This window comes from Volvox carteri (genome assembly GCF_000143455.1).
Source record: "Volvox carteri f. nagariensis unplaced genomic scaffold VOLCAscaffold_11, whole genome shotgun sequence".
NCBI classification, from domain to species: domain Eukaryota; kingdom Viridiplantae; phylum Chlorophyta; class Chlorophyceae; order Chlamydomonadales; family Volvocaceae; genus Volvox; species Volvox carteri.
The window spans coordinates 1335332-1357880 of record NW_003307554.1 but is presented as its reverse complement, the minus strand read 5'-3'; the positions used below and the strand labels follow the sequence as shown (position 1 = coordinate 1357880).

General features: G+C 56.1%; 3 protein-coding genes across 3 annotated transcripts in view; 1 reads left to right on the top strand and 2 right to left on the bottom strand.

Moving 5' to 3' along the window:
- Positions 1-458: 458 nt before the first annotated feature.
- On the top strand, positions 459-3440 carry VOLCADRAFT_116942 (uncharacterized protein; the record flags this gene model as incomplete). The annotated part of the gene is made up of 5 exons (XM_002948798.1): positions 459-686; positions 1263-1342; positions 2089-2263; positions 2848-3019; positions 3145-3440. The coding sequence occupies 5 exons, from the start codon at positions 459-461 to the stop codon at positions 3438-3440; spliced, it is 951 nt and encodes a 316-aa protein (XP_002948844.1).
- A 1267-nt stretch (positions 3441-4707) lies between these two features.
- Positions 4708-14952, bottom strand: VOLCADRAFT_89133 (uncharacterized protein; the record flags this gene model as incomplete). The annotated part of the gene is made up of 13 exons (XM_002948674.1): positions 4708-4797; positions 6633-7559; positions 7873-7950; positions 8132-8257; positions 8551-8739; positions 9485-9671; positions 9945-10135; positions 10955-11039; positions 11250-11427; positions 11978-12208; positions 12749-12784; positions 13752-13784; positions 14787-14952. The coding sequence occupies 13 exons, from the start codon at positions 14950-14952 to the stop codon at positions 4708-4710; spliced, it is 2517 nt and encodes an 838-aa protein (XP_002948720.1).
- A 2271-nt stretch (positions 14953-17223) lies between these two features.
- VOLCADRAFT_89132 (uncharacterized protein) overlaps positions 17224-22549 on the bottom strand; it is a gene marked incomplete at both ends in the record, with an annotated part of 12196 nt that continues 6870 nt past the window's right edge. The window contains 7 exons of the mRNA XM_002948673.1: positions 17224-17286; positions 17723-17883; positions 18097-18205; positions 18612-18751; positions 18857-18950; positions 19241-19362; positions 21560-21670. Coding sequence (XP_002948719.1) covers positions 17224-17286; positions 17723-17883; positions 18097-18205; positions 18612-18751; positions 18857-18950; positions 19241-19362; positions 21560-21670 — 800 coding nt within the window. The remainder of the gene's footprint in view (positions 17287-17722; positions 17884-18096; positions 18206-18611; positions 18752-18856; positions 18951-19240; positions 19363-21559; positions 21671-22549) is intronic.

Genomic DNA, 22549 nt, shown 5'->3' with positions numbered 1-22549 from the left:
GGTCGGACAAGCTCTGCCCCATTGCTAACAAGTGCGTCCAATATCTGTGGAGTGGGTGTTGCAGCGATTAGTCGGAAACGCCAAAGTTGTTTATGAATGAAACAAGCTGCGAAAAATTTCCTGTTCCCTTGGCTTGTCTCCCCACTGTCGCACCAAGGAAAATGTAGAGCAAGTTGATGCATCAGCGCTGTTGCAAGAATGCAACGGTGCGCATCTGTAAGCAAAGTGAGAGTGCATTATAACTACAAGGCCGCCAAAATTTTCAGGCTTCGGCTCTCAAGAGTCAAAGTATTTTTCTAGCCGTATTGCGGCCTAAGTCGGGAGTTGCATGGCGCAATTCCTGTGGCCGTACACATTAAACGGTTTCGGTAGAACGCGAATTTGCATGCTACAATAGGCACTCTGTACGCTTATCCTCAAAGACTTGATTTGTAACAAAGCAAAATTTCAGTAGTAAGATGACTGGCATTGATGACCCGTTCGGCATTCAGCCTGCGCGCTGGATTATTGGACCACCCGCGCCGCGGGGTACTGCTTTTCTAGCACGAGCATGCAGCCTTGCTATTATGGTTTTAGTCGGTCACTGGGTGCGCGTTCCCCTGCACGGTGTCGGTATCAAGCCGGAGACTAATGGTTACCCAGATGGCACGAACGATACCAGTAAACTTTTTAACTGGCATCCCGTGGTAAGTAAGGAAACACGGTAACTTTAGCTACCACAAGATTGCAGAGGGGACATGTAAAGTAGGTTCACATGATGGGCCGACATCAGATGGGAATGTTGCCCTGGAGCACAGCGAGAGCAGCTGATTCAGGGGATGCTGATATGGCTTACCGGGAGATCTATCCATACCTAACTTTTGTGAGGTTGCGTGGGTTCACGTTGGGTTTGGGATGAGCACTGCAAGACGTGAAAGACCTATGAACTCTTTTGGACTGCACCCATACCAGTGGAAGCAACGCTACCCCTTCCCCCTTAACACACAGGCGGGCACACACACGAAATTCCTAGGAAGGCGGCATCACTTGGCGCCTGTGTCGACGATACGCGTTGATGTGCGCGCGCGCTTGTGTGCTCACTACCCCTCATCCCCCCCATGTCCCTCGCCCCGCCCCAGCCTTTCCCCTGGACAATCACCGTGATGTTGCTTCCTTGGACCCCAAACCCCTTCACGGTCTGAAACACACACCCTCACCTCCCTCATATCCCTTCCTCCCCGCCTCACCATGTAACCTCCCGACTTCCCCTCGCTCGCACGTAGCTGATGACCCTGGGCTTCGTGGTTTTCATGGCTGAGGCTCTTCTGTCGTACCAGGCGCCTATCATACCAGGATTACCCAGGTATTGCACACACCAAGCGTCTCGGTTTTGAATTGCAATCTAACTAAATCTAAATCTAAATCTAAATCTAAAGTCAAATCTGGGGTAGGTGGAGTGCCCCCGATGGTTTGACTCCACTACCCGTCTCATGCGCAGTCACTCACATCAGGCATCCACACAGTTTTCGTCGTTGCCGCTCAGTCCTTTTAAAATAACCCCACTCAGCCTATCCTACGTGGCTCATCGACGTGCCGCCTTTCCGCACTGACACCCCGAAAGAGAGAGAGGGGAGGGGGGGGAAGAAAAAAAGGTGGAGAGAAGGGGGGAGAGAAAGAGAGGGCTCTTGCCGGTCATACCAAACTCCCACGCGCACCTCCCAACCTACCCGCCTTTGGTAAGTTCTACTTCTGGTACCCTCTTGCCCTGGCAGCAGCTTCACTCGTTCGTGGTTCGTCTTTCCTACCTGCCTCCCACCCTACCTTAAGCAGCCAGCCTGCGTAAGCCCAAATCCAGTTTGTGGTACCTCCTAATAACAGTAAACTTTTTTCTTAAACTTATTTCTCTAGGCGGTGATGGCATCGAAAGTGGTTAGTGGCAGTTATTCGTTGAAAGGAAAGCTGGCCACCACCAATGCCACCCACACACCCACACGGCCCCCGGGTTTTCCCCCATGCCCCCCCCCCCGCGAAAACCTCCCTTCCTTTCCATCCCTACTCCCGATGCCGTACGTCTCCGGTGCGTCCAATGCTGTATCTCGTCCGCGACAGGGAGGTCCGTAAGCGGATCCATTTGGGTTGCCACCTGGCCGCCACCGTGTGTGTCTTCTTGGGTTTCGTGGCTGTACTGCAATCCCACCGCCTCAAGCTGCCCGACCCCATGCCGGACTGGTATAGCCCACACAGCTTTCTGGGCCTTACGGCAATAGCACTTGTGGGGCTGCAGGTGTGTGTGGGGGGGGGGAGAGAGGGGGGTTGTCCCTGGCGGGTTTGGAATAAGGGGAGTTTAGGGGAGTAAAAAGGTGGAGGGGGAAGGGTGAGGGTGAGGTGTGGTGCGGGATGTCTGTCTGTCTGTCTGTCCCGTGTCTCCACCTCCTCCCTCAACATGTCTCGCGTCTCTGTTTTTTTACCTAGGTCCATCCTGCAGTGCACCGGTCCCCTCATCTCCCTCCCTCTTCCCACCTGCGGGCCGCGCGATGGGCGCACTGCGCTCCTTTTACACCCTCCGCCTTCCCCCTCCCTGCCCCATCTCCACCCTAACCCATTCCGTGTCCTTGGACTTTCCCTCCCTTTTCCTTCCTTTTAACACACCCGACGCACATACATACACACATTACCCGAACACAAACTCGTCTCATCCGTATTTCCTTTTCTTTTATTCCTTTGACAATGTTTTCCTCACTCTGCACGGATCTGCAGCCCGCTGTAACCACCACCACCACAACAACAACAACTTCCTATTGACACTTTGTGCATAAAGGCATCATATGTTGTATGTCGTACATGTGACCCGTACCGGCCCCACGTCAGGTCCTTGTGGGTCTGTACTCGTACGTTTGGCCCCGACTGGGCCTGTCGCACCGAATGGCTCTGGGGCCCCTCCACCGCTTCTGGGGTGCGGCCGCCTGGCTGGCGGCGCTTGGGGCGGTGGCGACCGGGCTGCAAGAGAAGGTCACCTTCATGCAGATGAAGACACTCACACGTGGGTGTGTTTTCCGTGGGGGGCGGTTATGGGGATCTGAGGGGCTTGGGGAGAAGGGTCGGGGTTTTAGGGGGTTTTAAGGGTTTTTAAACCCTCCCTGCTCTCCCAACTCCTTTCCTCCGCAGGCAAGGATCTGTTCGGCCCCGCCGTACGCCTTCCCGCTGTCGTGCTCCCTCTGCTAGTCGTACTAGCTTTACTAGTGTTGTACCACCAAGTTCCCCCAGCATCCAAAGCATCGACGCCGGAGGGTTTTGGTGGTTCCCCCTCCCCCGGGGGCAGTGGCAGCAGCGGCAGCGCCGGACGGATGGCTTCCAGTCGGGCGCTGTTAAAGGGTGGTCGACCGGCCGGGGAGGACGAGGACGAGGAGGAGGGGGAGGGTAGTGGTGATGCGGAAGCCGCGCTGGGACGGCGTCGCGTTTAGCGACTGACGTAGATGATGCGGGTTTTGCGGTTTTGGATTTGGGTTTTGGATTGCGTTATTTGGGTTGCGGGAGCTGTGGGGTTTTAGGGTTTTAAGAGCCACACGGAGTCCATTTCTCCTCCTTAAGAAGAAGTTGGCGCCGAATGTGGAGGTGGTGCTGTGGAGTGGTGTAATGCCATATTCGGTTTTTTGCCCGAATTCGGGCCCGCTCGGGCCCCGCGCCCTGGGGGGGATTGCCTTGGGGGGGAAAGGTGAGTGAGGGTGAAGGTGGATGACACACAACGGCAAAGATGGATGAATGAAAGGATGGGCCTTTGTATCGTGTTTGCTGTTGCTGCAGTGGCGGCTCCGGGTTTTCGGCTGTTTTTTGTGTGTTTAATTTTGCTGCGCCAATCTTGATTCCGGAGTGGCTAAGGTTTAATAATTTTGGATGTGGGTGCTTTGAGAAAAGAGCGGTACGGTGTTTGCGAGGTGAAGCAGGTGTGGCGTGGGCGTGAATTGAGAAAACTAGTTTTCGCGTGTGGACGTCTCCCTCTCTCCCTCGTCTCTCTCGTCTGGTGCTGCTGGTGCTGTTCGTGGCGCTGCTAAGCTGGATCGGATGCGTGACAGGTTACTTGTGATGCAACTATCATCATTATCATTGATTGGCCATCTCTTCGGCCTTGTCTTATTCCGGGAGGTTTGGGAGGGCTGCCGAGGGCCCGGGTCGGATTAAAAAGTAATCCGACACATGCGTATTCCTATATTGTCTGTGTATATTGTAGTGAACCCGCATTTTTGGTGATCGCGTGCGCTCCATGCCCTGCTTACCTATTTTTTACGCAGGGCAGTGCGCAGCTCTTCTGCTTGTGCGGCTTACTTGCTCGTATGTTCGCCTGTTTGTTTGTTTGTTTGTCTTGGTAATGTTTTATTTTGGTGTTGGGCCCAGGATTATTTGAAAGACGATGAAATGTAGGATGGTGCGTACGATGTGAATTGGTCTCCGAGCCCTCTACCCAGCTCTACCTGTGCTATTATAGGTGGATGGATGCTGTCTATCTATCTTCCCATATTCTGCAGGCCGGAGAGGTACAGACATGTAGGGAAAAATCGATAGGCTGTCGCGTACATGCCCAAGCTACCCGTGCATGGCCCCCGTGTGCGTGACTGATTGATTCCCTTTGGAAGTTGAGCGCGTGCGCTGGTCGGTCGTCTCTTCAAGATGATGCCGGCGGAACGCCTTGCTTAACGCGTATTTGTAGTGATGTGTGTGCCGTACTGTGTACAGCTACGACACGTCAGCAGCCAACTTGTCACCGCTGCTTTCTCCAATGGCATCCCCATCTAGTGCGTCTTGTACTAAGCTATATCTTAATGCCTGCTGGGGGAAGTCCGAGGGGAAGTCATTTGGGTATTGTGGGGCGACCAGCCTCTCATGATTTGCGCTAGCTGCGTACGTTTATGTTATGGTCTATATGGTAGACCATCTAGGTAGCTAGCTATATCCGGTTTACCCTGGACCTCAAGGTGGCTACATGATACGTGCACAAATATGAAGATACAGCTCCACACACAGCGAATGTGCTCTGCCGCGTTCCTTGAAGTTTTAAGGATCGAGCCCAACCAAGCACGGGGCTTTAAAAGCTTTTACATGTTTATGGAGTCAATGCACCCCCAAGCCGATGGACGGCGTCTGAAACCGACAAGGCAACTACGACTCCAACAAGAACTGGCGTCGTCCCGGTTCTGATACGGGCAGGATATGAGCCTACGCCCTTGCGGATGTGAGCCTTAATCCTACGCCTTAGACCACTCGGCCACCGTACCGCACGGCAACTTAGGGCAACCTGCGGAGGCGTCAACTAATCAGCGCCACACTCCTCCATGCCTCGATCGGCAACTGCAAGCCCAATGAACGAGGGAGCAAGCAAATCCAAAAATTAAATTATGTACGGACATTACATAAGTAAGGGAGCCCACGGCTCTATACCAGAAGAAAGAGGTGGCTATCGTTTGGATTGGATGCACGGCATTTAGCATGTAGGGGTTCTGGCATCCGTAGCCTCCATATGCTCATGTACCAGCGAACAACGAATGTGGGTTGCTGAATTCTACACTCCGTGATTTAGAGTTCCGTCTGTCTGGGTCTTGAGCTACAAGGCCCACGCAGTGGTGGCCCACGCAGTTCACTCTCCGGAGCGTCATGGCCCGCTGTTTCCAGCCCCACACTCCGCGGTGTTGAGCCCCAGGATAGCCGTACGGCTGCTGAGCCGTACAGTGGGACAGGTTCCGCCCCCGAGCAGGGCAGTTCTGAAATGTGAAGCCCTCAAAAATATAGAAGTAAAACATAGGAAGCTGGCGCTCTGATATAAAGCAAGCCGATTTCGCAGTGAGATGAAGCACCAAGAGGAAAACAGACTCGGCCAGCATTTAAGCAATATATGTGTGTCTTTGAAGTCATTTTGTCGGTCTGGAGTCGATCGTTCTGGGAACGGCCCCAGGACGTGCCGAGGTGTGCACTACAAACGCTCAACTACCAACGAATTGCACCGTTCAGTGAGCATCTGGAACAAATGACGCGGTGCCAGTCGTGTGCACGCCCAGGAGACGGTGCTGCACAGCGCCGCGCCGGCCATAGCCACTGTTGCCACCGCCCCCTCCACCGGCAGCGGCACGCGGCTCCCAGCGCGGCCCCCACCAGGCTGGCGCAGCAAGGGTTGCTGCACAGCGCCGCGCCGGCCATCGCCTCCGCCGCCTCCGCCGGCGACAGCAGCCGCTCCTAATGCTTGGCGGCCTGTCGGGTGAAAGAACATAACGAGTTGGGCAGCGGCAGTACTGGTCGGTCAGCATCGTAGGGATGAAATTGAGAAGGACGGTTAACATGCTTCGGAGCTATTGAGAACCATCCAACGTCACGCCTCCGGCGCCATGATGGAGGACTACGGCGTGCCGTACAATGCAAAGCACCCGTTCCGCGTGCAGAGCCCGATGCCTACCATACTAACAGCTTTGCTATCGCAAAAGCATCATGGTACTGCATGGTAACAGCAAGTCAGCGACGAGCAAGGTGCTACACTGGCACGCAGCCCCCTCACAACAAAAACAAACAAATGAACACCCACTCCAAAAGGCGGCATCCCGAGACACAATGCGAAGGAATGGCAAGAAACGACAACCGAGGACACTAGTGCGCCAACCCCAGGCGGTACACACCTTGGCCCTGCCCTTGTCCTTGTCCTTGGCCTTCGCCTTGCCTGCAGCCTCCCCGCAGCCTCCGTCATGCTCTGCGGGCGCTGGCTGCTGCCGCCCCGCCACCACGGACTGGGCCTTTCTGCCCTCCTTGCCCGCAGTGACTTCGGGCTTTCTGCCGCGCTGCCTCAAGTTACAGCTGGGCCCGTGCTCCGCCACCGTCCCCTTCACCGCGCTGCCCTCCTTGCCCACCGCAGCCTCTGGCTCAGCAGCCGGAGACTCCACGCCGTGCCGCCTCTTGCTGCTGCACGGCGCCGCTGGCTGCTCCATTCCCTCCTCGCCAGCTGCCACGTCGGCGTCGGCGCCGGCCCCCACCACCGCCATGCGGCCTTTCATGGGCACCTCCAGGGCGTACTGTTGGATCTTGAGCAGCGGCTTAGGCAACTCCCCCGAGCCTTCAAACTGCTGCGCAGGAAATGACGCAAAGATGTCAGGCGGCACGGCGAAGAAGAGCGCTTTGGTCATCTTCTTAACTGACTCTGGCAGCTGGTCAACCGCGGTGGAGAGGCCGTTTATGTTGATGCGGTGGGAGCTGGCGACGGTGACCTGGATGAGCATGACCTGCGGCGGCTGGGGTGCCGCGCCACCAGCAGCCGCAGGCCGGACCAGCACGCTGTCAATGGCGGCAAAGTTCTGCTGCTGCTGGATGAGGAGGGAGCCAGGCGACGCCGCAGCCAGGTCCCGGACGTCCAGGCGCATAGTAGGCGGCAGCGTCAGGCTCTCCGCCGGGCTGGTTGGCTCTTCGCCGGAGAGCTTCCGCACTCGGAACGTGCCGCCCTCGGACAGGCGAACGTGGCAGGATGCCTTAAAAACGCGACCCCGCAGCGTCGCCAAGGACGGATCACTTGCCGCCCTCTCCACCCACTTCCGTATGGCCTCTGTCCCCTCAGCCTGAAGCCAGGGGGGCGGTGGGGACTGTGCATGCAGCAGGTCATGCCATGCATGACGACGACTATTTTCGCGAGTTTTTTTTGATACACCGCTATCGCCTTCGAGCAGCTCTTGAGTGCCGCGCCGGCAGATTCCCTCACCCCGCCCAACATAAAAGAAGGCACACATTTCCACTATTGCAGGCCCCCAGCCGTCAGGTCTTCCAACACTCGCAGTAAGACTATCGCTGGAAATGTTCGTGATGCGCTCAATGCGAAGGAAACGCGTGCAGCCTGCACCACCCACACGATGAACTGCCCCGCACGGCCCTTACCTGAAGCTTCTTGAGAACTGTCTCAGCGATCACCTCCGAGCCGAAATCGACGGCCACCTTCTGGCACTTGCCATCCACCTGCCGTAGTGCACCAGGAGCGGGGATCCCGCAAAAGTCAAAAGGCAAAATCAGAGGCCATTGCCTTGGAGGCGCCAGCGTGCAGTCCCCCCCACCTAAATGGTTGTTGCGTGCAACAATCTAAGTTTATGTAGGTATGGTTATCAGTGCAGTACAACCCAACAAATTTGCCTCTCCATACCTTCACATGCAGCAGCGTGTGGCTGACGATGGGTGCGGCCTCCATCCCCTGTGCGGCCCACCGCAGAACCTCCTCGGGGTTGCAGGAGCTGACTGTGTCCTTCAGCCTTCGCTGGACGGACTTCACCTGCAGGCGGGGGGCCAGGACAGCGGCGTGTAGCATATCCTCAGCCCCAGGCCCCTCCACAACCGCAGCCCCAGCTGCACCTGCCTTACCTCAGCCACAGCCACTCAACCACACATCATTGCAGTGCCGCACAGCCGTGCCGCAGAGCCGTGGAGCCGTGCAGCACCTCAGAACTGCACAGTGCACCGCTGAGCCGTGCAGCAGCTCAACGCCGCATAGCCGCACAACCAGGCAGTGCCACTGACCCCACAGACCGCCGCACAGCGCCGTGCATCGCAGCAGAAGCTGCGCACCGGTGCTGAACCATGCGGCACTGTGCAACCATGCAGTGCTGCAGTGCCGCACATAGCCATGGAGTCACACAGCACCGCAAAGCTGCTCCGTGCCGTGCAGCGCCGCAGAGCCATGCAGGTGGTCAACACCACAGAGCCATGCAGCGCCACAGCACCCGCAGCGCTGAGCAGCCGCGCAGCGCCACAGCGCTGCACAGCATCACAGCGCCGCGCAGCGATGCATATACCTTGCAGCACCACAGAGCGTGCAGTGCTGCAATTCCGCAGTCCCGTGCAGCCGCTCATTACTGCAGAGCCATGCAGCTGCCCAGATCTCAAGAGCTGTGCAGCAACGCAGACTGTTGTATCATGCCTGGGACTTGTCGAGGGACCCGAACCGTGGGTCAGCCAGCGCGTTTCCGACATGTAACCTGACTTACATGTTTACCGTGATTACACCTGGTAATCTAACTTGCAAGGTTCTGGACTGACCTTAAGTGTGGTCAGTTGTGACACCTGGACACTGGCAATTCTGGTTCTTCTGTGAACGTCTTTTGGAATTTACTGGTGGTATTCTCATTCATGCCTCTGACACATGAGGTGTAGGGCAGCCTCTGGTGGGCGGCCTACATATCCTGATTCTCATCCAAAAGGCGTCTCTGGATGCCATCCAAATTAAGGGTTAAGTAGCACATCACAGACCCGTGCAGCCATGCAGCGCCACAGAGCTGCGCAGTGCCGTGCAGCACCGTACAGCGCCGTACAGTGCTGCAGTGCCGCGCACCACTGCAGCCGTACAGCTTGCATAGTCGGTGAACAACATATTTTCCCGCTGTCGCAATAAGAATAGTGATAATACTTTTCAGCGCAGTGCCGACAGCGTCGCAGCGTTGCAGCCCCAGCCCCCCCAACGTCATTTCCCCAGTTCGGCCTCCACCGCAACACCTTCGCGCACCTTCGCGTTCTCCAGGACGTAGCGCGGAATGCCGCCCCAATTGGTATACGCCTCCTTCATTTCCACCGCATCCAGGCTTGGGGGACGAGCAGCTTCCAGCTCATCAAGGCTCCAAGGACCCATCCACAGCTCGGCATGGGGCGTCTTGGCAAACTCCTGAGCGGCACCGACAGGCGGTTGGTCATGGCTGGGCGGGAGCAAGCAGGAGGGGCGCGGTTGCTGCTGGTGGCTGGCAGTGTTTTTTTTTTCGTTTGGGGCCTAATACCCTAGAGTAATAAACTGGGTGTTTCTTGCGGTTACAATTCCTTTTTGTATAGTCGCTGGGGGGGGCTGCGCCCCCCCCCTCAAAGGCTGTACGGTGTGCTGTAAACAACACTCGCAAAGCTCGTGGCTTTTTAGTGTGGCCTGCCTGGCATCCATCGTGATGTCCCGCTGCCGGCTGAGGGAGCAGGGACCGCACCGGACACGGTCGTGCACCTCGCCAGCCTCCATATCAGGCGCAACACACTCAGCCCATTCGAACAAAGCTGTCCAGTGCGCCTGGAAGCGACGCACTCCCTCATTCTCCCGCCAGCTCCCATCGCTTTGGCCTTTCGGCACACGCTGTGTTTGCTGGCGCCGCGCCTGCTTTTGAATCACCAGCGGTGCGTGCTGCGAAGCACCAGCCCTTGAAGGTGGCGGTGGTGCCGTGGCGACATCTTGGGGCGGTGGCCCTTCCTCGTCAGAATCAAGCTGCTCAGCTGAGTCGCTGATTGCTACAGTTGTGTGTTGCCGCTTCGCCGGGGGATCCTCAGCTTCGCTCAAATCGCTGGCTTCACTGACTTCAAGAGCGGCAACTACGGCATGCCTATCCTTGTCTTCTGTATTATCTAATTCTTCTTCTAAATGTTTGGGGCATTGCATCTGCGGACTTTCTGAGCCGTTTGCTTTGGTCAAGAATGAACGAATGCCCCGTTGACCTAGGTTGAATGCAACAGCGGGCCGTCTCATGGTGATATCATCAAATATTTTATACATAGATAGTGCATAAGCTCCAAATGTTCAGCTTTATATGTGCAGAAGGCGTTTGGGGCGACTTATGGCCGAAGTAATGAACCAGTACGGCCAACTGACCAATTATTCCATTTCTTCCAGGCTCAGACCCCCATTTATTCCCAAAAAAGTAATATATTACCAAAAAAATAAACACTGGTGGCTGCGCGTTTGCAGGCTGCTGCTTGTTGCTGCCAGTCCCGACTCGGCACGGTGCAACACGGTACGCAGCGGCAGGAATATTTATAATACTATTAGTTACACCGTGCAAGACACACTCGTGTGTTAAGGGAGGGATAGCCAGGTCTTGATATACATCCAAAGACGAGGATAGCCGGCCCATCACGATCACCTCATGATGTGGGGGATGAGCACGATAATCCATCACACATGCATCCAGTCGCGCCCTCCCCCCATATCCCAGCTTGCAAGACCCACCTTATACGCGTCAATGCGAGGCGACGAGACCAGCACGGTCACGGCACCCACTACCGACTTGTAGCCGAAGGCGTCACAGAGGAACCTGCGGGATTGGGTACAAAACGGTCGAGGGCTGTTGAACATGGAATTGCCGAGTCCAGATGCAGTCAATGCAGGAGCCATCTTGCACAACATCTTGCACAACATCTTGCACAACATCTTGCACAACATCTTGCAAGAAATATGCTGCAGAACCACAAAACCGCTCTATACTTGCTCAGCATCGCCACACAAGTATGGGCAGAGGGCGCACCAGGTATTTGGATCCGACAGCTCGGCATGGAAGACGGTGGCGTCGTCCGCAGTGAACACGCCATTGGGTGTGAACAGGAGCGCCTGCTTGCTGGTGGCCCCATGAACAAACACGACCGTCCGCCCCAGGCAGGCTAGGCGGTAGAGCATGTCCAGCAGGAAGGCGCTCTTGCCGATGCCTGTCAAGTCGTTGGGAAATACACAGCGGGAAATACAATTGGGTACAACGAGGAACGGAACGCCTTGGATCCATGGATGGGGTGGGCACTTAGGGTATCCTCTTCACCATCATTAAAATAGCACCCTATAGGCACGGACTTCACTTCAAGCAACCAAACACGACGACCAATTCACACCACAAACATTGCACCGTAATGGTTGGCAAACACATCGCGACTCATGGAGGCCAACACAGGGAGGGAGTGCATCCACATGCGGGCGTTCAAGGCGAGCCCCCGCCCGCCCGCGCTCGCCCTCCACCACCGTCTCCTGCCTTTCCAGGCGTGCTATAAATTTTATTTATTTATTTATTTATTTATTTATTTATTTATTTTGACTGTCTTCGAAAGGTTTTCCCGGCGCACTTGACTTCCTTCAAAAGTCACGTACCGCTAAGTTCCTTCCTGAGCGGATCGGAACTTACTAACAGTTTTCTAACAGTTTTCTGACCCGTCAGGATTAATCATATACAAAAACAGCACCAGTGTCGCGGTATTTGTTGTTATTCACCTGGCGTCCCGAGGATCAGAAAGCGCCTCAGGGCACTGTCCGGAGGGCCCTCCTGCAAAGCCATCATCTCATTGTAGGCCACCTCGTAGCAGCTGCGGCGCAGCAGGCGATCCACGTGCGCCCATCGTGGCCAAGGAAACCGTGCACCACCAGCAAGTGTCAGCACCTCGCGGCCAGGCTCCCCCCTCACAGCCGCATGTGGCAGCGTAGCCCAGAATGTGGCAATCGTGCCTGTGGTAAGAGTGGGGCACAAAGCGCTTGACGAGCTCTCGTCCATGCCGGCAAGACACAGCGTAGTAGCGTGCAGTGTGCAAGTGTTGCGACAGCTATGCAGTAGCGCGGGGCAGAAGAAAAAAGAGTGCGCCGGGGGAGGCGGGCAGCATGGGGAGATGAGAAAGAGGCGGTGAATCTAGAAAGGCGCACGTGATGGTGGTTATGGGCTGGGGCTGTGTGTCGCTGCCTGGACGGGCTGCAACAAGCTGGTGGAGCACGACGGGCTGTTTGCGTGGTTCACAGTTGCTCGTGTAGTGGTATGAGGTATGACATGGTGCGGGTCTGGGGCAGGAACGGCGCTTACACGCAAAGCCCTGGCGGGGCCGGGAAGACTGCCTGGTATGGCGCGGATTGGGCATGGCATATCATATAGCGAAAGCAACGCGTGTGGGTGTGTAAGTTGCCAATAGCTCACAATCCGTGCCCCGTATCTACAGCAGCGTGCGAGTTTGCATCCCACACGCAACCCACACACGCTAATGGAGAGGATCGTCTCACCTTCGGCGGCGCAGCGGCGGCCTCCCTGGCCCGTGCCTGTGTGTCGGCGGCAAATGGCAGGACGGGCACAGCAGCACGCCGTTTACAAGGGGAGGGTTAGCTCAGTGGGTAGAGCCACATGATGGGTCATTCGTGCCCTTGCTGACCCAAACAGCAACAAGAGATGCACGCGGACAAAAATTTATCATCCATCCTTTTCAAACTAGGTGGCAACACTCAAGTATCCATGATGTGCTCGGCTTAGCTGCGTGTCTCAGTTTACCCTGAGCTCTCCTCAGTTCTCCCCACTTTGGCAGTGGTCCTGCGGTGGTCTTGCATTAGCAATGGACTCCGGACGCAGGTTCTGAGTTGGCGGTTGACTGAAGAACACAGGGTCAAAACATTGGCAATTGACCGCCCTCAGTTTTGTTCGCATGCGTCCAGTGGAGATGCGGACCCAGTCGAGTGCGGAGCAAAGCCCCGCAGATCAGCAGGAGCCGCGCACTATCTATGGCTGAGCCAACGCATGGGCCAACGCACACGCGCACACACGCAACAGCTTGCTGCGCTTCTTGGGAGCTTGTTCCAACCCTCATCATAAACCATGTTGGCGTGCGATATGAGCGAGTTTGTTCGCACCTCCTCCCGCATACTCCTGGTGTGGTGCGAGATATTTGTTTTCCCACGTTGGTTTTTGCTACAAGCTGCGTGAGCGCAGCTCGCGCCTCGCACAGCCCTTGCCCCGCACCCGCTGCGTCCCCCGCCCCCAGATGCGCTCGTTTGCAACGCAACCCAGACAGAGGTTCGTGAAACAAATTGAAGAGGGTCGGACCCATGGAGGGCGAGGGCCCCGAGGGCTCAGTTTCTCCCGTGGCATGACCCGGGCTGTCAAGTGCAGTCATGTGCAGTCGGGGTCCGACCAATTGCTTACACAGTCAGTCAGTCACTGCACGAGGGTTACAGCATAGGCCGCTTTTCAGAGACACATCATGTTGCAACTACCCATTCAAAACCACCGACTCACTGCCGGCCGCCCCTCCACCGTGACCAGCCGCGCCTGCAATCACAGGGAGTGTAGACAGGGACGCAGCGAATGCGTGGTCATGGCTATGCGCATAGTGAATTGCGTAGAGACATCAGTGTAGTGACACGGGTGGTGGGCGCACACAGTACCGCAGGTGCGGGAGAGTGCGGCACGGTGGGGCAAGGGCGGCTGACGGCCCCTCCAACAACACGTTCGCAAATCATCGTTGTTGCCACAAGCTGCGCGCAGTGCACATGCAGTACGCACGCCGTGAGAGAGCACAGGTTTCAGTCGGCCGGATTCTGCGTGTCCACATATGCGGGGGTGTACAGACGGCCTCTGCAGACGACCCAGCAGTAGGCCTCTGCTATCAACCACAATTGTTCGCTGCTTTTGTATGTGTCACACGTGTATGCGACGACGGGCACAGGAAGCCCTACAGCCCAGCCAATACCTAACAGCGAAACGCAAGCGGGGGTGGGTGTGAGCAGGTGCACTACAACTGCTAGTGCTGGGCGTGTTGGGGCGCCTAAGACGGCAGGCCAGCAGAAGACGCAGGTGTGCCTCGACAGTTTGCACCACGTGCAGTTTCAGTTCATGCGGTGGAAGAAATAGAGGGCACGCGTCAAGCCAGATGAGAAATGTGGTCATGGGGGGCGGCTTGGGGCCAACGAACTGAACAACGGGAGACGAGAGGTACGCAAACACGACACAGCATGGCGTCGACAGAACAGGTACCAAGGCACACACAAAGGGTCTGAAGGCACATGTCAACTTTGCAAGGCTCAGGAACACGAAGTAATCCAAGTTGTCGCATATACGAAGCGCAAGGTGCCAAAGATAGGACGGCCGAGAGTAGGGTACGAGGTGTGGGGAAAGGAAGCGAGCTCGTGTAGGAGGCACGAAGCGGAAGGAGGCCGCGCCATCAAGCGAGCGCGGAGACTCGCGATCCTAACGTCGGAGCTCTGAGCATCGCGGCGCTGCAGCACTGCGCGCAATTCGCCTCTTAAGTGGTACAACCGCGCATGCACACACCTTGCGCTTTGAGGATCTGGTCGACTCGCGCCGACCTTAGCCCAGCTTTTTGGAGGCCCTCAGAAGAGGCGCTCGCAAAGTCATCACGGTCGAGATAGCCCTCCTTTGCAAGGTTGTCAAGCTCGCTGTCGAGAAATTTCTTGTCGTCAAGCCCAAGCAAGACCATTTGTTGCCGCTGCAGCTGCCGCCGCTGCTCGTCATCTTCCGAGGTCAGTATAAGCTGGGCGCGGCTGCAAGCTCGACTGGCGGGGCGCTTTGTGGATTTAGCTCGCAAGATATCAAAGTTTGGAGGCAAAGTTTGGGGCCTAACAACTTCGCGTCGGATCGCGACTTGTCGGCACCCCAGCCCGGCCATCCACGTTATGAGGGTCTTTCCATTGGCTGGTCGTAAATATTCGTAAATTTTCCTTAGGGCCGGCCGGGTCAGCCGCACCTCCTTTCTTGGGATTTCTTGCACCAACAATATATATGCCTTGATTATCAGGGTTTGAGCTTGACAATGCGCTAAAGACTTTTAGCTTGGCAAACAATAGTCAGCAGCAGCTGTATGTGCCTAGATGCACAAAGAGAAAACGGCTGTTGACAGGCTGTTCACGGATGACCGGCCCTGTTTGGTGGTGTAGTATTTTGGAAATCTGTTAGCATGGTTTTGGAAGGTTTTAATATAATATTGTGAAATTGCAGTGCATTCGGGCCTGTAGGCGGGCCGTATTCTTGCAGTTCTATGACGCGGCCTGTGGTCAAAATAGGGCCGGTCATCCGTGAACAGCACCTTGAGTGAAGAAACCTTAGGGTTTTTAGTGCGGTTACGTGGTGGACCATCATCGTCATCCCTCGTCCGCTTGAGCACGAAGCGCCTTAGAGCAACGTGCCGGGTCTCCCAGACTTCCGAGAGGAACCTGGCTAGTGCCAGGGGTGGGGCCTCGGTCATAATCGTGCGCATGTTGCGCCCTTGAAACGCGAGGTCACGTTCGTACTTAGCCCGTGTACATACTTTTGTTCAGCTATTTACAAAAAATAGGATATGTTTCGGATACAGCTTCACGTGTGTCACACAAACAGTATTGCCGCGTGAAATTCTACTACTGACTCGTTGGTGTCGGGTCCATGGCTCGCTGGCCCCATCAGCCTGAGGACCGCAAGGGCATGGCCGTGCCTTACCGTGCTGCACAAACACCTTCGGAGCGAAGCGAGCTCGCATAGCCCGACGTGGTGCTGCTGCAGACTAATACTGCCCATAATAATAATCGAAACAATCGAATAACCAGTCTTCTGAGAATAAAATTCCTTAAAACGTCCTGATGACTTCCGATTTGTATGGGCCTAAAACCGTTCTTAATATCTTTCTTTAGCTCGTTTTGGGGCCCTTCAGAAGTCTTACATGCATTCTCAAGGATTCTTTGGCTGCTGGGCTTATCTGTATGTTCTTGGGCTCTTCTTCATGGTTCTTTGCCTCGAGCATACGTAGCCATATGCTTAGGATGTTCTTAACCATTATAGGGGCTGCCCAGCTCAGCTCTCTCCAACCCCGCACCCCCGCTGTCGCTGTCGCTGTCGGACCCCCGAGGCCCTATTTAACGCAGGTCTCTGCAAAACTGGAGCTGCAGCACAACGTATGCAATCTTTTTTGCGGTTACGACACTGTGGAATGAAAATTGCTGCCCAATGATACGTACATACATACGCACATACATGGAAATTAAACAAACTCGTATCCAGCAGCGAGTAATACAATCAAAAGTGCAACTCATCATGCAACTCTCTTCTTTTCTTTAAAAGCAACGATATGCAGCAGATCGTGGACCCGATTTCATTACTTGCATCGCGTTGTTGAGATTTCGGTTGTACGGGCCCGCAAGCTCATCAGCCCAAAGATAAACGTACAGGGCTACTGCCCGGGTGGATCCTGACAAATTCGATTTCAAATACAAATACAAATACAAATACAGATCCAGTTACTGCTACTGGCGCGTTGAAAATCCACATCGAGCAAATATGTTCCCGCCATAAGTTCGTCCCTCCCTCCCTCCCCGCCGTTGCCAACCAAAGTCACCAACAGCTGTCCCAACGAGTTGGATCTCTCCGATATCTTCCGCCGTACAGTGCGTCAACGAAGCCGCCATTGGCCTCCGCCTGCTCCAAGCTACCTGCCAACTACAACCTTTTAACCTCTCTTTCTCCCCCTTTTAACATATACACACACACACACACACGCACGAACACACGCGCTCCCTCAAAATTCCCCGCCACCTGGGGGCGCTCCTCCTCTCCCTTCCGGCCTCCTGCCCCCGGCGTTTCCTTGGTGCGTATCTGAGCCTTCCATTTCGCTCCTTTCCGTACCGCCCTCTTTCCTCTCCCCTGCCCCGCCCCCGGGGAGCTCCTCCTCATCTCCCATATAGCTCCCCTTCCTCCTGTTCGTCCTCCTCCTCACAGACCTTCAAAACAGCTCCTTGAGGTTGTTGTTGGCGGGACCGTTGATACAGTTGCCGCAACTGTCGAACTGCGGAAAGAGCGGGGGATTAGAAGCGTAGAAAAGGAAGAGGAGTGGATACGACATGGCGGTATGGCGAAGCGGGAAGAGGGCATTGTAAGGACGGAAGGGAAAAGGGGTAGTTGGTGGCTGGTGATTGGAAGTTGAACGTTGGAGGTTGGTAGCTGGCTGGTTGTTGGAAGTTGGGGCTACCTCTCAACCTCCATGAAGACCGTCTCACCCACCGCGCGTTATCTTCTTCCCAACCCCACAGCTCCTGAGCTCATTTCGATACCCCACCAGCTGTACCGATGGAAGCTGATTGTTATGATTTGTATTCCTCGTCGTCCGCGTCTTCCTAATTTCCTCCATGCACTCGGGAAGCCACGCCCACCGCCCCCTCCTCCCCCCCCTCCACATACACACACATACACACACACACGCACACACACGCACACACACGCACCTGCGAGCCGTGGCACACGCAGTCAAAGGTGGCATCGTTGGGATTCCACTCCAGCAGACAGCCCATATGCGGGCAGATGGCGGAGTGCTTAATTAGGCGGCCCTCCCGGGAGCGGTATGCGGCCACCTTCGTAAGCCCCTCCTGGACCACCGCACCCTCACCTGGAGGCGGCCGAGGGACGTGGGGGGGTGTTTGTGGGCGGGGGGGTGGAGGGGGGTGGAGGGGGGTGGAGGGAACCCGTGCTGTGCCTCTCTAGTGACCGCATACCGGGCCCTAATGTAACAGTCGTCACTTTATCGGCGATTCCTTGCCGAACCCCGCGACCCGGCTTTTCCCCCCTACCCCCCCAACCCTCTCCATCCCTCCACTCCCACCCGGCTTGAGGTGCTCTGCCTGCGTGTGCCCCATCAGGCCCAGAGCGCTGCGGGGCAGCACCGTGTCCGTCAGACCTCGTACAGTGGCAGCGGCCTCACTGCCCAGCTCCTGAGGTAGGAGAAAGGGGTGGGGGGTGGGGCGGGTGGCGTGGGAGGGGGAGAACGAGGGAGGTGACGCATTCTGCAGCGCGTGCAGAAAGCTCGTTTCCCTGGCTGACGTCTGACTGAACTGGCTGAGACCTCTATAGGTGATAGGGGCGGTATGCGGCGCGCGCGGATCCCACGACCCCCTCGCATCATACGTGGGGGAATCCCCGAGAGGCCTTTGTACGGCACAGATACACAGTGTGCTATCGACTTGTTGAGCAGGAGGCTCGACGAGTTCTGCAACCCTTCTCCACCTCTCCTCCACCTCTTCTCCACCTCTTCCCCTTTTTCCCTCAGGACGCAATTAATTCCTTCATGGGTTACGGCATTCCCTTCGTCGTGCAACAACCCTGCCGTACGTGTCGTACCTCCAGGCTGGAGACATTCAGTGCTGGGGTGATGCGCGAGGGGCTGTATAAGTCAGCCCAGGGGTGTTGGCGACCCGAGATGAGGTCGGCCAGGATGAGGGCGGCGATGGCGCTGCCCGTCATACCCTGACCGCTATCACCTGCGCGGCAGGAATGCTATTTTATTTATTATGCTCATTACCGTTATTATTTTTCAATATCAGTATATTATGTTATGGCGAGGGGCGAGGGGCGACGGTTCTCACCAGTGGCGATGTAACGCTTGATGTGGCTGACCGCGTTGATCGGATTCAGTGGATCCAGGCCGTACAGGCCGAGCAAGTCGATGGGCTCGTACACCTGCATGCGAGGCGTAAAGATGGGGCTCCCAACGCGACATCACCAATTGCCAGGCCGATATACATACATACGCACATCTACCAGCCATCACGACCGGCGGCCCTGGCCTGCCTGCAATTAAGGCAGCGCCAGCGCTGCCTCTTCACCCAGTCCTCCTACCGCCCCAACCCCACCCATCAAAACCCAACCAATGTCCAACCACCTCTTACCAATGTCCAACCACCTCGAGACCTAACGAATCTAAACTCACTTAAAAACCTGAAACCCTCACCTAAATCCCTGACACCTACCTGGCCGCTCCACCTGTACACGACCTCCCCCGCCTGCGGCCACATCGCCCGAGTGAAGTCCTCCAGGGCCTCCCAGCTGTCCGAGTACTTCCCCGGGTACTGCCCGGTCTGGTGGTCCTCACCTGGGGAGCGGCGGCGGGGGGGGGAAAGGGGGGAAAGGGGGGTAAGGGGGGAAAGGGGGGAGGAGGAATGGGCCGCGGGCTCTCGGGACGGCCATCGAAACGCAGTGTGACACTGCGGTGGTGGTACGGCCGCCTCCCCCTTCCCGAGGCTGCTTTTACGCATGTAACGCACGTACATACGTACATACGTACATACATATCCATATGTAGTATGAAAATGGGCGTAACCTAGCCGCACAACACGACTGGAGCCCTCAACCCTAGAGCGCTAACACGGTCCAAAATCAATGACGGGCTATTTTGATTACAACTTCGAAATGTCATATTAAGTTCGACACAACAAATGTCGCAAACTAGAGTGGCGAGGACCGCTGACCGACCGATAATTCAAACTGGTCGGAGGACAGCCGCGGCCTCAAGGCCGCAAACCACCAAGAAAAACGAGAACGAGAACGAGAACGAGTTCGGGAATTAACTCGTCTTAATCTTAACGTCCTGATGTTACCGAAGGAGAGGCTATTATTCGTGTCCGGTCCGGAGTCATGGAAATGGGTCGCAAACACCCGGCCAAGCTCATGGTCAAACTCCATCCGCTGGGCGGGGGCCCGTGCGGTTTGACATGGCCGCGACCTCGGGCCGTCAAACGCGTCAGGTGGATCGGGGGGCAGGTGGCACTGCAGCCATGCAGGAACCGTGGACGGTATATTACCGCAGGCCATGGGAGGGCTGACGGTGGGCTCCACCCCTCTGGGTTAGGACACTCTCCGCCCACCTCCTGCTCATGCACCCCGCCTTCCAACCGTGGGTCCTGACGACCGCCAGCCAAGCCGGGCCCCGGCTCGGCGGAAGCGATCTACCCACGGATATCAGCCGGATTGTGGGCGCCCTGGGACACCTGCACCTCGCAGAATGGTGCTGGGCAACCGCACCAACCGCACCAATTTGGGAAGTATTTTGTGTGATTTCTTTGCCATCAAGATGTGCGGTCGTGCCCGAGTGGTTAAGGGGTCTGACTCGAAATCAGATGGGATCTCCCGCACAGGTTCGAATCCTGTCGACCGCGGATTTTGTCAATTCAGAACTTGTTACTTATCCTTAAGGCTTACTGCATGCACTATAAACCCGTATTCATGAAGGGGATGCGTCCTGCTGTGATAAGTTTTGGGGCATTGTTACAGTTGGGGGTAGGCGACTCACCAATTACTGTGAGGGCAACAGGCTACGTGCCGCTAGGTTGGGCGTAGGCATGGCTTTGGCACCGAGCATCACTTGCTTACATTAAGGCATCTTATCTCATAAAGCACACTGTGGCCGGAGCCAGGCCGCTTATTATCATGCAAATTGACTTTAGTAAGGCGTTCGACTCCGTTGACCATGAGACACTTTGAGGCTTCCTCCTCGAGCCATATGGGCTACCCGGGCGCATCCTTGATTCTCTGAAGGCTAGCCACGCTGATGTGAAGGCTCGGGTTAAGTTAAGTTGGGGAATAGGTTGGGACCTGAATTCGCTGTGGGGCGTGGTGTGTGGCAAGGGCGTCCCCTTAGTTACAAGTTACAAGTTCCGCACACAAGTGCGGGTGTGTCCGTAAAATCCGGGGGGGCCATGGACGTTGTATTGGTATTGATGCGGGTACGCGGGAGGTCATCTTCGTGTAAACCTTTCTGGACTCTTCATAGAGGTGTTCGCTCATTACACTGATTGATGCTCACAATGCTGATTGCCGTGTACGCCTTCCTGACCGAAGGAACATCCTCCGCGAGCAGAGTGTTAGCCAGTGGTTAGGGCGGTGAACTCACCAACCTACTTTTCGTTGACGATGTGTCACCGGGGGCCGGAATGCACCAACCTAAGCAGCCGTGTGCGTCTTGTGTGTGCCCCCCGCGCTGTGTTTCGGCTCTGGGCCCCCGGCCCATACATACATACATGTGGCTGCGTAGAGTCGGGATCGGAGCACACAAGACTAACCGACTTGGACTGTGTGCTCCCGACCCTTGCGCTGTGTTTCGGCTTCGGCACCCGGCTCTCGCGGCCCACAGTGTAATCTAAGTCATACAGGCATAAATACACGCATACACACGCTTACATACACGCATACATACAGACACACGATGTGGTGAGATGCGCCGTGGGAACAACGGCAGGAGATAAGAGGGGTAACCTTTAGAGTGCCTGCCTCCCCTGTACGGCGAAACTCACCTCCGACTAGCAGTACGTCGTACGGCTGGTTGCCGTCCACATCACCCGGCTGTAGCCGTATGTAGTGGTAGGTATCTTCAGTACTCCAATAGTTGGCCCGCGCCGTACTGTCTGCAGCCGTAGTTCGTACGGAGTGCGACAAGAACACCGGGGGGGGGGAGAGGCACGGTTCCCTTGGTCACTCGCACAGACATCCAGGCTGCCGTACACATGTACGATATGTTTACACGCATATTTTCTTCGGGCTATCTATCTCACCCCTCTTTTCGCGCAAAATATTATGAACTTCACTAGTCGCGGACCAAAACCCGCTGCCCTCCCCCTTGATATGTAATCCGTCGCGACCAGCATTATGTCGTACTTGTAGTACGAGACACCTGTAGCCCTTCCCCCTCTTCGCCAGCCTGTTTATATGTCTGTCTCTCTGTCTGTCGGCCTGCACAATTCCATCGCCTTACCTCATTTGAATGGTACGGCTCATAGACCCCTGGCCCCCCGCACAACACATACACACACACACATACACACACGCACACCCCACACGGACCAACCCCAACCTCAGGTCATCTTTTAATTTTAAGTAAACCCTACCATCAGGGCCCCCTCCTGATATGTACTGCAACCATGTACGGATGCCGGCATGTACGAATTCACACGCAACATGACCACAGTGTGTATGTATGTGTGTATGTGTGTATGTGTGTTACACCGCCTTCCGGAGTCCCCGCGTTACCACCCCCCGGGGTATGTGGGTAACCTGGGCCCCCTAGGTCACCTAGCGGGAGGGGCCGTACGTACGAGCCAGGACCGGGCCCCCGGGGGAGCTGAGGGCAGATGAGGCTGTCCGAAACCGCGAGGGGGGGGGCAGATGTCTCCAAGAAAACGCTCCAGAAAGACTCATAACGGATATCTATGGCTTGAAAGGAACCCCAGACACGTGTCCTCCCTGCCCCCCACCAGTACCTGACCGCCGCCCCGCATAACCTCCCC